At 40.0% G+C, this 14,510-nt stretch overlaps 1 protein-coding gene across 1 annotated transcript in view; it reads left to right on the top strand.

Annotated features, from left to right (window-relative positions):
- The first annotated feature begins 2,543 nt into the window (after positions 1-2,543).
- Positions 2,544-14,510, top strand: part of LOC104538243 (tetraspanin-5) — a 21,789-nt gene continuing 9,822 nt past the window's right edge. Inside the window, exons 1-2 of the mRNA XM_010181379.1 lie at positions 2,544-2,630; positions 3,976-4,026. Of these exons, the coding sequence (XP_010179681.1) occupies positions 2,544-2,630; positions 3,976-4,026 (138 nt within the window). The remainder of the gene's footprint in view (positions 2,631-3,975; positions 4,027-14,510) is intronic.

The following is a 14,510-nucleotide window of genomic DNA, read 5'->3' as shown; positions in this document are numbered from 1 at the left end:
TTTTCTGCTAGTGTGTTTGTATTGTCGTGGTGAGGGTGAAATTAAGTGGCTGCACTGTGATTCTTTTTCACATGAGTTTTTAATGTATCCACACGTGGACATACACTGGTTTATGCACGTGGCACATTAACCAATCTTTTACTGCTTGGCCCATGGCTGTTGTACTTCTAGTTGAAAACTGGTGCCAAGTTATTTAAGGATGTTAGCTAAGATGCAAAATTCAGTTTGATCGTTCTACAATTATGCTCCTTTCTCTTTCTCTCAAAACTTTTTCTAATTATTTGCCTTAGCATTTACTTAAATGAGGTATTGTGGTGTATGATGCTGTATCATTAGCAGCAAAGGATCATTTTCTTCCTTGCAAGTGAGACTGGGAATAAGATATGTGCAGCTTGAAACACTTATCTATCAATCCACTTCTGAAATCTGCATGTGAACTTTACAAATAGGGCAACAGCACAAGTACTGCTACACATTCCACTCTTAAATACATATCATCTTTATAGAAGAGAAATGTGAACACATTTGTTTGATGTTTGTGAATAGAAAACCTATGGCTGAGAAAGTGCTGCTATGCAAGTTTTTTTTGTAAGGCTGTAATACTCCAGAGGAATGTTTTAATATTCTCCTGAAAATTATTTTTTTAAAAAGTGACCACTTATAGTCAGGCTAAATGGTCTTACTAGGTGTCTGTGGAGAATTGAGACTGTTTTTCTCTGTAGTGTGTTTTGTAGATAACGAGGCAAACTTCCACCCTTTTATTACTCATTGGAATCATTTAATGGATGTAAATGAAATTTTCCAGACTTAGCTGAGATAATGTTTATGCCATCTCACCCTTTCACTACACGCTTCAGATATGAAAGAGATTTTCTTTCTGGTTATAAGCGAGCAGAACAAGACTGTCTTAGAGACATCTGCAGAAGGGCTGCGAGTTAAGCAGGATACACGTCCTGTTTTGCTTCTGGTTCTAGCAGCCAAATTACAGAGGGATTTTTGCTAAGCGCTTTCAACTTTTTTTAGGCTATGCAGGGGTTTTTTTCATAATTGTCAAGAAAATCCAAAGTTAATGCTGGTGAGAGGTGTAAGTCTTTGCATGAACATCTGTTTTCTGCCAGTGGGGATTACAGAGAATATTCCTGTGTGCTTCATTCCCATAGCAGGCTGTGTTTGTGCAAGGATGGGCCTTTGTAGGGCATGATTGTAGGTCTGTCTAGATCAGTATTTTGTCTCAAGTAATGCAGGTAGAGTTTGTCCAAGGAAAGAGGCATTTGGACATCAAAGCGTGTGCACAGTGATCTTTTCCTAGTTATAATATCTCACTGAACAATGGTGTAAAACCTTCTTGACCCAGAAGCTGCAGCAAAATAACTTTGCAGTAACTATGCATCCTCCATTAATTTATGTTTCTTTTTCTGAATGCCATTAAGCTTTTGATTTCCACAGCGTCCTGTGATAGTGTTTGTGATTCCATCCTGAATCTTTTTCTCCTAATTGATCTTGTCCGTTGTTCCTGTTTCATCAGCTGCTCAAAAGGCAACTGGCCAGGTATTTCCATTTTGAGATGGAAAGGACTGAGCAGCATATAATTCTTTTTTCCTCTTGAAAACTGTGAGAACTCAGTTTCCTGTTTCTTCTTGACAGGCTTGCCAGAAGCGTGACAATCTTAGGTTTTGAGGTGCTTCAGCTTAGTACAATCTTATTACCCAATCTGTAAATTGAGATGAGCTTGGCCTGGCTTGAGACCTATATAGGATACTATAAGTCACCTTTTGTAACCCATGAGGTAATCGTAGCCTTAAGTCTCAACTTCTGGCGAAGGATCAGGACACTTGACTGGATTAAACTTAAAGCTAGTGGATCTGAGCCAGACTTGCAACGGATGTATGTGGCTGTTCTGTTACATGTGTATGCACTGATAAAAGTCTTTCATTTTAGTTTTCCACACTTACAGTTTTCAAAACCATATTTAGCTACTAGCAAAACAGTGTTTTATACCTCTCTACATGTAACAATCTGCCACTTTCAAATGCAGCTCAGGGATTTTTATAATGCAGTTTTTTCCCCTCACTCTTGTTTCTTCAACCTTGGTGCCTTTGGCTGTGTAAGAAAGGAGGAGCCTGTTACTGCAAAAAAAAGAACTTAACTGCATTTGTCTGAAAGTGATTTGGAAACTTGTACAGCTTTATCTCAAGTTTCAAATAATCACTGCAGTCAGGAGGATCGCACGCACTTCTGGCAAGGTTTATAACCATAGAAAAAGAACAGTCTCAATACAGGTAAGATGACCTTTTTCAGCTCACGTGGTGTATAACAGGAGGCTGTACTTATATTCTCAAGTCCCTCTCTTGTACTTTAGAGACAATCAAGACTTTCTTGATCAGCAGTTCTGGTTTTCCATCTAGGAAAAATTTGCATTTATCTTGTATTAAAATACAGCTAAGCCTGCGATAGCTCCCTTTGAAGAGTACTGGCTTGTAGTACTGTTTAAACTTAGTCATGACTCTTCAAGTCAAAAAAGGAGAGTTTCATTTCCTGTCAGTATGGATGGGCTTCTGGATGAGCTGGCTGCGTGTAGTCCTTTGGTCAGCTGGCAGAGCATGCTTGGAGAAGAAAGTCAAAGATGCGAGGTGTGTTAGGGAACTTCAGGCTATTGCAGTGAGCATATTCCACTTGATATTGAGCTATGCTTTACAGATATTCTTGTGGTATAAAGCTAAAATTGCCACTTAAAAAAAGTTCATGTAGGAAAGGAGGAGTCTTGCTTTGAAGCTGTTGAAATAACTTCTGGGAAAGCTTTTTAAACTGATATTCCTGTTTCCTTCAACTTCTCAAAAGAGAAACACTTTTGTCCTGTTTTGCAAGAGAAAAATAATTAGGATACTTAAATGTTTACACAGATCTTAAGAGAAAGTGTACACTGTGCCAAGATAAATCTGTACACTGAGAAATGCTCCATTACGTACTCTGAAACTGAAGTGAATGTAGTTTTCTTTTCAGCTGCACTTAGGATTTAAAAAACAGAGATGAAAGTTGGACAGATTGACATTGAGATGTTTGGACACCTACTTGTAGAATGTTTAAAAAAAAAAAACCTGGTACTATATCATGCCAAATACACAGTGGTGACATTGGGAGACAGAGTGCTCTGCTTGTTCTGCTTGTTTCACTGATCTTTAATGCGGGTTTTGTGTGGAAACCCTGTAGTATTTGGATGGAAATGATGCACTCTATTCAGTGGAATGGAGAATACAGGTTTGTAACATAGTCATAGGCGCTGTTCCCTTTACAGAGGGGAAAACACAGTCTTTAGTGTGGTGCTTTTGATTCCCTTGGAGGAAAAAGGGACTGTAACTTCCTTTACGGAATACAGAAACATAAAGTATCAGGTTGTAAAATGTTGCCCTCAGGGTTTTAAAAAATTATTCCTCTTTTAGACCAGTATTATTTTTATTTTTTCCCCAGAAATCCTGGGTTATATTATATTTAAACAGCTTTCTGTATTTCTGTGGACAACATTTTTAAAACTAATAGGGCATGTGTATTTGGGACTTTCTTTTAATCACATTTTCTCTATGGGAGAGAGCTGTGAGGACCGCTGTTTTGGGCAGGTGGTGGTAGTACAACAGGAAAATAATGTGTTGCTTGACTGTGGAGTTTGCTTTGAGTCCAGCAAACTCAAGAAGAACCTTACTTGCCGATGCTGAGAAAGTGACATTTGTTGCACTTACTGTTCCTGTGTAGAATATCCCTGAGTGAGCTGTGCAAGTTCTAAGTTCTTCCAGTTACACTGGTAGAGCTGGAAAATAAACAACTATGTACGTATTTTAAAACTCTTGGTAAGCCCCCACAGTACTGATAAAATTGATTATCCAATGGAAAGGATGAGTCAATATGTGTGCTTAAAAAAAAATAAAAAAAATCCATGAATTTATAGTTCCTGCTCTGATATACTTTTATTTTTTTTTCCTTTAGTTCCTTGGCATAGCATTTCTTGGGATTGGACTGTGGGCATGGAATGAAAAGGTAAGTTGAATATAGTACCAAACTTCATGTTTTTCCTCTTTCTCTTTTTCTGATGAAATATTGGAATAGTAACATGCTCCACATTCTGTGTCCGCGCACAGTTTCTACTGAAACAAAATCGAGCTCTTCTGTCATATAAAACCTTGGCTTGGCTCACCTAGAGGAAGATCCTTGGCATCTTTCCTAAGAATGCCTTGGCAAGAAATCATGGCTGACACTTGCACACAGAATAACCATTTCAATCCATGCACGCTCAACCTGCTGCTCGGATGCCAGAACGCTCTACTGCGTGTGTCTGCTGTGTGTGTACCCAGCAATGGAGAGGGAGCCCCTGTGTCTCAGAGGGCACTTTACTGAAAATTAGGAAAAATCTCTTTGGCTTTGCCTTAACATAGCATGCTATTTGCCGTTCGTCTTAAGCAAACAAAACTCAAACCAAAATGAACCCTGAAAACCAAGCCAAACCTAAGACAGAGTAACTGTAGCTTTTTCTTTTACAAATAAAACTGTACTGGAACATGCTCAGTTGCAAGGCTGTAAAATTAACTTGGAAGAGAATGGAAAGAGAAAACACTTGTGAACCAGAGCCTGATTTTTAGTTTTGCTTGCTGCAGAAGTTGGGAGGAAGATAAAATATCAAGACATAACATACAAAACAAGTCAGTATGTGTTGGGTTACTGAATGAAGAGTTTGGCTCGCTAAAAGGCAATAGCTAAAATTAAATCCAGAGTTTCCTTTTATTCTTTGTTTAAAAGATTGAAAATAACGAAACCTGGCTGATAACAATGATATTCAGTTACATAACTTTTTTTTTCTTCTTTTCAATGGAAAAAAATGATTGAGTTACAAATTGATGTTCACTTAAGGCATAATAACTGGTGTTTGCAGCAGAACAAATAACACATTGGAAGCACTGGAGTTTTGCCTCTTAAAAATTCACAGCAAATTTTGCTGGTTTAGAAGTGAGTTGTTAACTTCAGATTCTATTTGCTCTGTACATGTGCCCTGGATGTAGATAGTTACAAATTGTAATGGGATATTAATGAACTTACACTGTATACACCTATATATGTGTGTATGTATATTTACATACAATATGATACTCATGTTGGATGGCTTGAATAGGCTTGGAAAGAGGTGCTATGATTTTTTTCATTCAGCAAAGATGGAAAAACATGTTCTGCTTAATACTCTGAACATATAGAACTTATACCTCTGTCCAGGCCCCAGAGAAGAACTTCATTTTGGCGTGGCTTTCTAGAAGAGATTTTAACATTTCCATATCATTTCAGTAGGTAACACAAATGATTCCTCATTAGAATGAATGAGCAGGTAAAGGGACAACAGCTCTTAGGTCTAGTGTTTGAAGTCAAAAATAGACCTGACCTACAGCTAGAGGATGCTAGAATAATGATTTGCTAGTTTTTACATATTTTCTCTATGGGAAAGCATAACCCCACCTTCTAGGAAAAATGCATACAATTCATAATTGCTAATAGCCAGCAAATCATGCTTTTATTTGAGATTTGGACATCTGTTATCAAGTAATCTTAAACCATTTGTAATCAGATTCTGAAAGTGGGAGAAAATGCCATGTTGCTTAAGACAAGCAAATAGAACCACCTACAGCAGTTTAATATGCATTAGCTTAGGCTTCATATATAGTAGGTTTTTCTACAGAGGGTAATAAATAAACTACTGTTTATTTTAAAACTGAGGTCTTTCCTTGAAAGTGTGCATCTCTCCCCAGCTTCTCTAACTGCTGTGTCCTGTGGTCCTTAGTGTGAACTGTGTCAGTTCATGGTTGTATCAATCAAAATGTGGTATAGGTGTAGCTGAACTGCAGAGCTCTGGAGCACAGACTTGATTTTTGTAGCAAGAATTATGGAAAAATGGACTTGTGTCAAGCCAATTTGAGACCTTTCTTCCACTCAGCTCTCTAGAGGACTGGCAATGGCCAGGAGCTGCAGTCAGCAAGATCAAGTTCCAGATCCTCATAGGCTCTGTGCAACTTAATGGGGGGCAGATGAGTTACATCCCAGAGTTGTTCTCGCTGCAGCTGGGGAGTTTGAGGTAAAGCTGAAGACTTGAGAGATCTGTAACTTCACTGAAAAGCATTTCTCTAGCTAGACTGTCTTGCCAAGGCTAGCCTGGTTATTCCTTAAGCACTGTAGCTGTTGTAATGCTATACTGTAAGGCAGCAAAGCAGCTTTGTGGAGGAGGACCCTGGGCGTTCTGGTGTACACAAAGCAGAATGTGAGCAAGCGCTCTGCCCTTGTGACAAAGGTGGCTAACTGTGTCCTGGGCTGTATTAGGAGTGTTGCCAGCAGGTTGAGGGAGGGGATTCTTCCCCTGCTGAGCCCACATCTGGGCCAGTTCTGGGATCCCCAGTACAGAAGAGACATGTGACGTACTGGAGAGTCCGGCAAAGGGCTGTCTAGATAATTAAGGGACTTGGAGCATCTCTCCTACAAGGAAAGGCTGAGAGACCCAGGATTGTTCAGCCTGAAGAAGAGCAGGCTTGAGGGACTCTTAATGTATACAAGTACCTAAAAGGAGAGTGCAAAGAGAATAGAGCTGGGCTGTTTTCAGTGGTACCCAGTGACAGGCAATGGGCACAAACTGAAAGACAGGAAGCTTCCTCTGAGCATCAGGAAACATGTTAATGTGGGAATGACTGAGCATTTGCACAGTTTGCCCAGAGATGATGTGAAATCTCCCTCTTTGGAGATACTCAAAAGCAGTCTGGATGTCGTTCTAGGCAACCAGATGATCTCCAGAGGTCCCTTCCAACCTCAACCATTCTGTGAAGACTGCTGCTGTACCAATGAACTAAGTCTTTATCGAAGTTGAACTTGGTGCTGCTATTGCATAATGTGTAAACATAAATTTGTAAAGGGTTTTTTGCAGGTTTGGGTCTTCAGGATGATTCCTCTACCATAAACAGATTTGGTGATGGGAAGGATCACAATTTACTTCTGTCTTGAATCATGTGGCTTTATATCCAGCTGTGTTGTTTTATAACACGGCCATTAACTTGTGTATGCGTTTGCTGCTTCACAGTATTTTTAAGATAAAAAGATAGTGTGCCAGGCCACATTAAAAATGCTGGATTTAAAGGAATAATCCACATTTTACTGGAGTCTCGTTTGCTGCTGGCTAAAAACAGTTTGGAGTAGATTTGTGGGTTTGGTGGCTAGTTTTTTCTTTTTTTTTTTTTTTTTTTTTTTTATTTGCTAAGTTGGCTTGAATTCTCCCCTTTAAACTTTGTTGTAAAGAAGAAAAAAAAGCACACTATACAGTCTTGTGACCTTCCTTACAGCCTTTGCAGGGAGGCCAAAGAGCTCATTTGTCAAATAGGCAATAGAATGGGCTTGACAGCCAGTCAGCCAGCCCTCAACAAAAACTGGGGAATTAGCATTCCGAGTCAGGGACCTGAGAGAGAGCTGGGGGCAGGGTGGGGCAGTAAACTCAGAATGAATAAGCTATCTATACATGGATGCACTGTATAGCTCACAATTTGGCAGTGTTTTCAGGCTTGCTAGACTTGGGCTTGTACCACAAAAAAGTTCATCCATGGCAGCCAGTTTCCATCCCCTCTGCCCCCAGTAGTGGCATGAACATTGTTAATGTATAAAGAGTCTGTACTAAAAAGTTTCTACTGAGCCCAAGCAGCTTATACTACCTTTGCACAGCAGCAGGGGAATAACATTTCACTGGCTTTTTTTTAACCACTTGAAGTAATTTCTTCTGTTGACTTCTAAAAAAATAAACTAGACTTGTGCAAAATGTCTGTTTCCCTCCTTGGTTGTATATAATGTGGTCTTAAGTCACATCGGGACCATTCATGGTACGATGCCAGTAGGTAGTTGGGAAAATAAGCATCCTGGTTCTCTCAGTACCTGCAGGAGATTTATATTCCAGAGTAGTGATTCGAAGAGATGAATTGCTGTTATGTCTTCTGAGGCCTTATAAGACTGCCTACGGAGAGGGAATTTTCAGAAGGAAAGCATTGTGGTTTTGGGGTATACTTTAAGTAGGAGGTAGCAAAGGTAGAGATACTGAAGTAGGGGGAAAAAAATTGCTCAGATCCTTGCAGAATTTGTTGATTAGACTTAGTTCATATGTAAGGTTGATGGAAATGAAGAAAGAGAAGTGGAAGAGGTTGATCATGTGTATAAGTTCTTGGTATCTAGCATAACTAGAAGAGACTCCAGTTGAGAAGTCAAGTTGTGTGTGGTTTGAAGTACCAGTGTGGTACCTCTGTATGCCAGCACAGTATTCTTAGCGAGCAGGAGCTCTAAATCTGGATCTCAAGTTTTAAGCTTGAGTTTTACATTTTGATAAAAGGTTACTTAGAGGCCTTTGTTGTTCTGGGATAGGCTAATCTCCTTGCATAGAAACAGTCACAATTTGTGAGACTAAGTCTGTCTCTCCTTGTCCTGAAATGAAAACTACAGTTGTTTTCAGGAAAAAGCTCTTGCTGCTTTTACTGTCCCAGTGAGTGGCAGGCATCCACTTGTCACTCCATAACTGTTGTGCATATATGTCTGTCACATAGTTCTTTTAAAAACTGCTGACAAAGAAACTGCGTGGATATCCTGCGGCTCCTTGTGAGCTGAGGAATACCCAAAACATGTATAGTGCTTCTAAGACAGGATTCTGTGTGTGGATTTTACAGGACTGGAGAGGAGAGAGAGGGATACTAATATTCACTATTAAATTTAATTTACATTTCAGTACATCATCTAAACAGGCTTTTAAATAATTTTACTAGTCTTCCAACACCTTGTAACCATTAATGCTGAAAAATGTAAAAATGTGTATTGCCAGTTACCTATTGAACTCCTTGTCATGACAAGAAAGCTGGACTAGTTCTCCTTCACTAGACAAATAAAAGTTCTGCTGCTATTGCTGTTTGCTGTGGGCAATGCATAACCAACAGAAATCAAGGAAATAAGTTTTGTAGACATCCCTTGCCTGGTTTCTTGCTTGCAGAGACAAAATTCTGGAGTGGAATTAATTTGGCATGATTCAATTACTGTTGTTCTGTTCCTCATGCTCATTGAGATGCACAGCATGGAGAAATGGCATGGATTTTGACTGACAAAGTAGAGAGACATTTTTCCACTTTAAAATCATGCATTTGGAAATACTTTTATTTCCTATCACCCTCATGTGTTCCTGTTTGCCAGTGATTCTGTGTCCTGCAGACGAGCTTGTGGAAAGACTAATCCTCTGCATGCAAACAAATGTTTAGAAGATCTTGCTGAATCTTTTTCTGACCATCTGCTTTTTTCTTTTGTTCTCTCACGCCCATAATGGGATTCTATGGTAGAAACTTTTTCTCCATCTTGGAGGAAATAGGAGAAAAAAAGCTGGTTTCTCCCATCCTACTGGTGTTGGTTTCTTCTTTTTACTTTTTAAAGGCCCTCTGGGATGTTGTTTGTCACGGGGACTGTTGTTTTGAGTTCTGATCTTTTTTACATGCACTCCTGTGGGCTAAATTTCAAATACTTTCACAGTCTATCACCTCGCTGTTCCCAATGATGATTCTTCTAAGTTGTTTCTGACTCAGTATGCCCTTAATTTCATTACTGGGTCAGCTTTTTGAAATTGCTGCTGCCTAGAGTGTTTTCACTTGGAGCCATTCTCTCTTGCCCTGCAGTATGCTACTGTGCCTGTGAAATCAGCTAGTCTGGAGAGAAGCAATGGGCTTGCAAACTTCTGGGAACAGTTCTGAGATCTGAACATGGCAGTGGATTCTCCACACTAATGACAACCACAAATGGTCTGGAGATCTTGCTGGTTCGTTAAAGTACTTGTGACTCCCTTCTGTTTGGCCTCATTAGGAACCAGGAGCTCAATCAGAGTGTATAGGTATGCCAACACTGGGGGCACTGCTCCAGCCAAGGTGTCTGTGTTGGCATCCATACATTCTGGAGAAATTAAAGTAATTTTCTGGAATCAGCACACAAAGGCTATGTCTGTGAAGTGGAAGTAGTGTGGTCCAATAGGAGAGGAAATGGTGCTGAAGACCTAACTTGTGCACTCTACTGGTTTTGAAAGGTTTTGCATTTTCTTCAGCCTAGTTCTAGTGGATCTCATGGACTGAATGCCTGCTGGTTGTTGGAGGATGAGTTACGTTCCAGGAACACATCTTCATTTATGAGTAATCTAGTCTGTGTGCTGTGGTGTGAACTCTGAGGTATAGTTTCTGTGCGATCGCTTTAAATGGACTTATGGATCTGACCTGAAGTGCTAATGTAGATGTGCACCAAAGAGGGGAACTGGAGACAGATCTGTCACTGTATTCAGACACCTCTCATAGAATCTCTTTCTGCCTCTGCTCACAACATACCTTAAGGAGAAGACTCCAGTTCTGCAGGAGCTTCTGGTGGGCCTGGCTTGGTCGTCTCATGTTTCTTAGTGTGGCAAAAGGCACCACCAATACCTCTTCCCTCCAGCCTTTTGTTGGAGAAAAGCGCGGGTCCTACTGTTTCACTTGACTTCTTTGCCTGAATTTGGGGTGGGGTAGGACTATGAGGTCAGACTTTCCTTTTCCATGCCTACATCATTGCATCCTAGTGATTGAAGTGCATTTCACAAATAAAGGAGCTTTTTTCATAACTTAACCATTATTGATTTTAGTTCAATTATGGATGATGCTTTTGTTGCTTCACTGCCCCCAACAAATTTTCACTTGTGGTGGATGAAAAGGTTAAATAATAACCCAGGCGCTGTAACATAAAGCAGGCAATGGAGGGTGGGGGAACAGAGCAAACAGATGAGCTGGAGATCAGCCAGGGAACATGTTCTACTGGCTCTCCTTGTGGGACTACAGCAGAGCCCTGGATTGACGCCATCGTGAGAAGAAAAGTATTAGAGTACGCAGTTTTGCACAAACAAAGTGTTTACTGCCAAATAAAGATTATGCACATGCCTAAACTACCAAGACAGTGATGTGCACGTACCCCAGAAAAGTAACCACTTCTAAAATGAGAATGTGTGTTTTGGAAAAATTATTTCCTCCTTTCAGATGCTAAAGTGTCTGTAGTGCTCACAATCGTTTAACAACAGTAAAGGTTAAAGTAGACTACTGCAGTCATGTTGCCTGAGGAAAAGACTTTGCATTTGTAGAAAGCCTGACTTTAAAGGATTTATACGTGGTTTGTGTAGGTCTTGTGTTGATGCAAGAGATCAGTTGATCTTATGGTTTGAACATAGTGGGCAACTGAGCTCCATGAAGCTGCTTGCTAACTCCTCCTTCCCTAGTGGGATGAGAAGAAGAAAATTTAACAAATAGCTCATGGGCTGAGACAAAGGACAGGGAAGTTCACTCACTGCCGATGGTCATGGGCAAAAGACAGACTCATCTTGTGGAGAGAAAAAAACCTTAATTTGCTACCAGTAGTATCAGAGTAGAACAATGAGAGATACATCCCGATCTTAAAGTCAACACCTTCCCTCATCCCTCCCTTCTTCCTTAGCTTTGCTCCTGGTTTCTTTACCTCCTTTCTCCCCAGCAGCACAGGGAGTGGGGGATGTGGTTTTTGCTGCTCCTTTCTTTTCAGGGGTAGGGAGGTCTGCTTGCACTCTTCCTCTGCTTCCACATGGTGTCCCTCCTACAGGAAACAGTCCTCCATGAGCTTCAATGTGGGTCTGCCCACAGCTGCCCACAGTTTCCTCACAAACTGCTCCAGTGTGGGCTTACCTTCTGTGAGGTGCAGTCCTTGCTACAGACTGTTCCAGCACACACTTCTCAGAGTCAGGGGCGCTGCACCATTCTTAAATACATCATTCCCGGAAGCAATGATTAGCACGAAATCGGAGCCAGGGAAGCTTCTGGCAGCTTCTTACAGTGCTATCTTCATAGCCCTTACCCGCTACCAAAAAAACCCCAAACCCTCACAACAACCCAATACAGTCAGCAAATGGACACTGTATGTGACTGATCAGCCTGACGGTTTAGTGTGTCACTGGAGGATGCAGTGTTAAACTGCTCGGCTCAAGCTCCTCTGGAAGCATTCCCTTCTGCTTTTGGCTAAAGATGGGATGAAGGAAGAATTGGTTACTATCAGGTATTTGTATATCTCTGCTAAACTTTCCCAAGAAGTAGCCATTACAACAAAAAAATACTGTATACTTTGGTAGTAGGCATTATAGAAACTTGCACTGGATAGGAAAAGTATAATAGTCCTATGTTTAGTTCCTAACAGTATAAAGTGAGATAATTTCTGGTCATTGCCCTGTTGCTTGAAGCAAAATATGCTTTTCTTTAAGGTATTGCACTGCTCTTTCTTCAGAGAGCTTATGTGTAAGTGTCCACAAAAAGACTGGAAAACTGTATTTCAACAGTAAGGAGCGGCCTTCTGTCAGACTGCCTCTGTGCCTCTTTAGCTGTATCCACAGAGCTGTGACTGTGTTTGTCACTCCTGCTGCTAGCTATTGTTTTATTGCCAAAGCCTCTCTGAGGACTGTATATCCTGAGATTTCTCTCCAGAATACTGACAACTTGAGATTCATATGCGGAAAGCATGGGGAGTACAAACAAGAATCATGCAGTATGTGCTTGGGCCTGTCAGGATGTATCATTTGGGGTTTATCCAAGCTATGCTTAAGATTGCCATATGTGGACTAGCAAAAAATGCACATAAAGGTGCTTTCTAAGGACAGCAAACAATGGAGATAAAGCTTGTGGTGTTCTACTTCAGATCATAGCTACTCTGAGGATTTGGAGCCTGGACGAGACCAGAGATTAGATGAGTGTTTTGCCAGGTGCCTGGCCAACATGTGGCATGCCAGGGTGCTAAGAGCCTGAATAAGGTGGAAAGGGGCATGATTAGAAAGGCAGTATACAACTGATGCACTAAATGTTACTGTCATCCATTTTAATGGGAGTGTGGCAAAATGCAAAGTGATATATTTCTTCTCACGCTTCTTTATATTATAATTAGCCTCTCTAAGAGCACTGTCTACAAATGTGAGCTGAATTTCACTTGGATTTCTTTCATTTGAATTTTATTACTTTCATATGGGAAGAACTTGATTAAACATAGTAATGTGCTGTGGTTTTGTGGGGTTTTTTAGTTGGGTTTTTTGTTTTTGTTTTTTTTTAAAGAAAGACAAAGCATCTTATGAAGAGAGACTTAAATGACTATTCATCCTTCTTGGATTTTTTTTAAAGTAAAATAACTATAATACAAAGGCAACATCTTTTCTCCAGTGACTGTTTTCTTACTCTACTACACTGCAGTCCATGAATTCCAAAATCAGCTAATGTTCAAAGAAATTAGTAGTAGTGCTTGCTTTAAGGCAGAATGTCTTCTGATCTCATGATAACTATCTAGTCACAGAGAGGAAACATAGAGAGGACTTAAACTTTGTGAAGAAGTCATTTTAGCCATTCTTTTTTCCTTGGGGCAGAGCTCATGTTTCCTGATGTGTATGGCCAAGGTCATGTCTTTTTTTAAAGGTTTGTGTGTTATTGGATTATACTGTTTATTTTGCTTGTCATTCTTAGCCAGAAAGTTGTCTTTGATTTCTTTCCTATGACAAATGTAATGAAGCGAAAGTAGTGGAAAACTTTTGCACAAATTGATTTAAGTGTTAATGATGGATAAGTGTTCATTTCAGCCTGGCTTGTACCATCTTACTACTAGCTTGTTAGAAAAAGGGGTGTGCCAACTGGTGTGCTTTGATAGCAACACGTTGTATTATATCCTGCCTGGCATCTATTTTCGTCTTTTTAATGAATGACAATAAGACTAGTGCTGTATATAATGTAGGAGGGAAGCGATGAATGTGATTTAAAAAAAAAATAAATTTTTTGTATCCTTGTTTGTCAGGCAATAGCCTTCTGTAGGAGGAGGGAGAGGAATCCAGTTTGAGAAAGTCATTCATGCTGCTGGGTTATTGTTTGTATTTTAGGATTGGGCTTTAGTCAGATTTTTCTTTTGCTTTTAGCATGCTGGCCTTTTCCAAGGCTCCCTGCTGTGTGCATTGGAGAAATTCCCATGTATATTTTATCCGGTCTATTTTTGTCTGCAGAATTAAAAAGCTTTGAGTACTGTCTTGGTTTACTACTTGCTCAATGTCAATTTTGCCTGGGAAATGGTGGAAGTGGTTGCAGACTATATGGAGTACTGTATTAGATATATTGCTTACATGACTATTTATCTGTTCTGGGTGGTCCAAACAAAGTATATTTATATTTAAAAAAAAAAAACCAAGAAAAGTCAGAGGTCTAAAGCCACAGTTGCCAACAGTCATCTGTTACAGTAACAGTGTTACTAATAACTTTTGGAAATGAAGTTATGATAACTTCCTTTAAAATTATTGCTGTTTTGGGACCGTTTCAAAGTAGCAAAGGGGATATGGACCAGGAAAAGGAAAAATATAAAGTTAATAATTCTGCAAATAAGGAGCTGTAGAGATAAAGGTTTATATTGTTTTTCAAGGCACAGCTTCATTCAGGAGTTAG

The sequence above is a fragment of the Mesitornis unicolor genome, unplaced genomic scaffold (genome assembly GCF_000695765.1).
Source record: "Mesitornis unicolor isolate BGI_N332 unplaced genomic scaffold, ASM69576v1 scaffold12303, whole genome shotgun sequence".
Lineage (NCBI taxonomy): Eukaryota > Metazoa > Chordata > Aves > Mesitornithiformes > Mesitornithidae > Mesitornis > Mesitornis unicolor.
The sequence above is the reverse complement of the archived record's forward strand: the minus strand, read 5'-3'. Positions and strand labels throughout refer to the sequence as shown.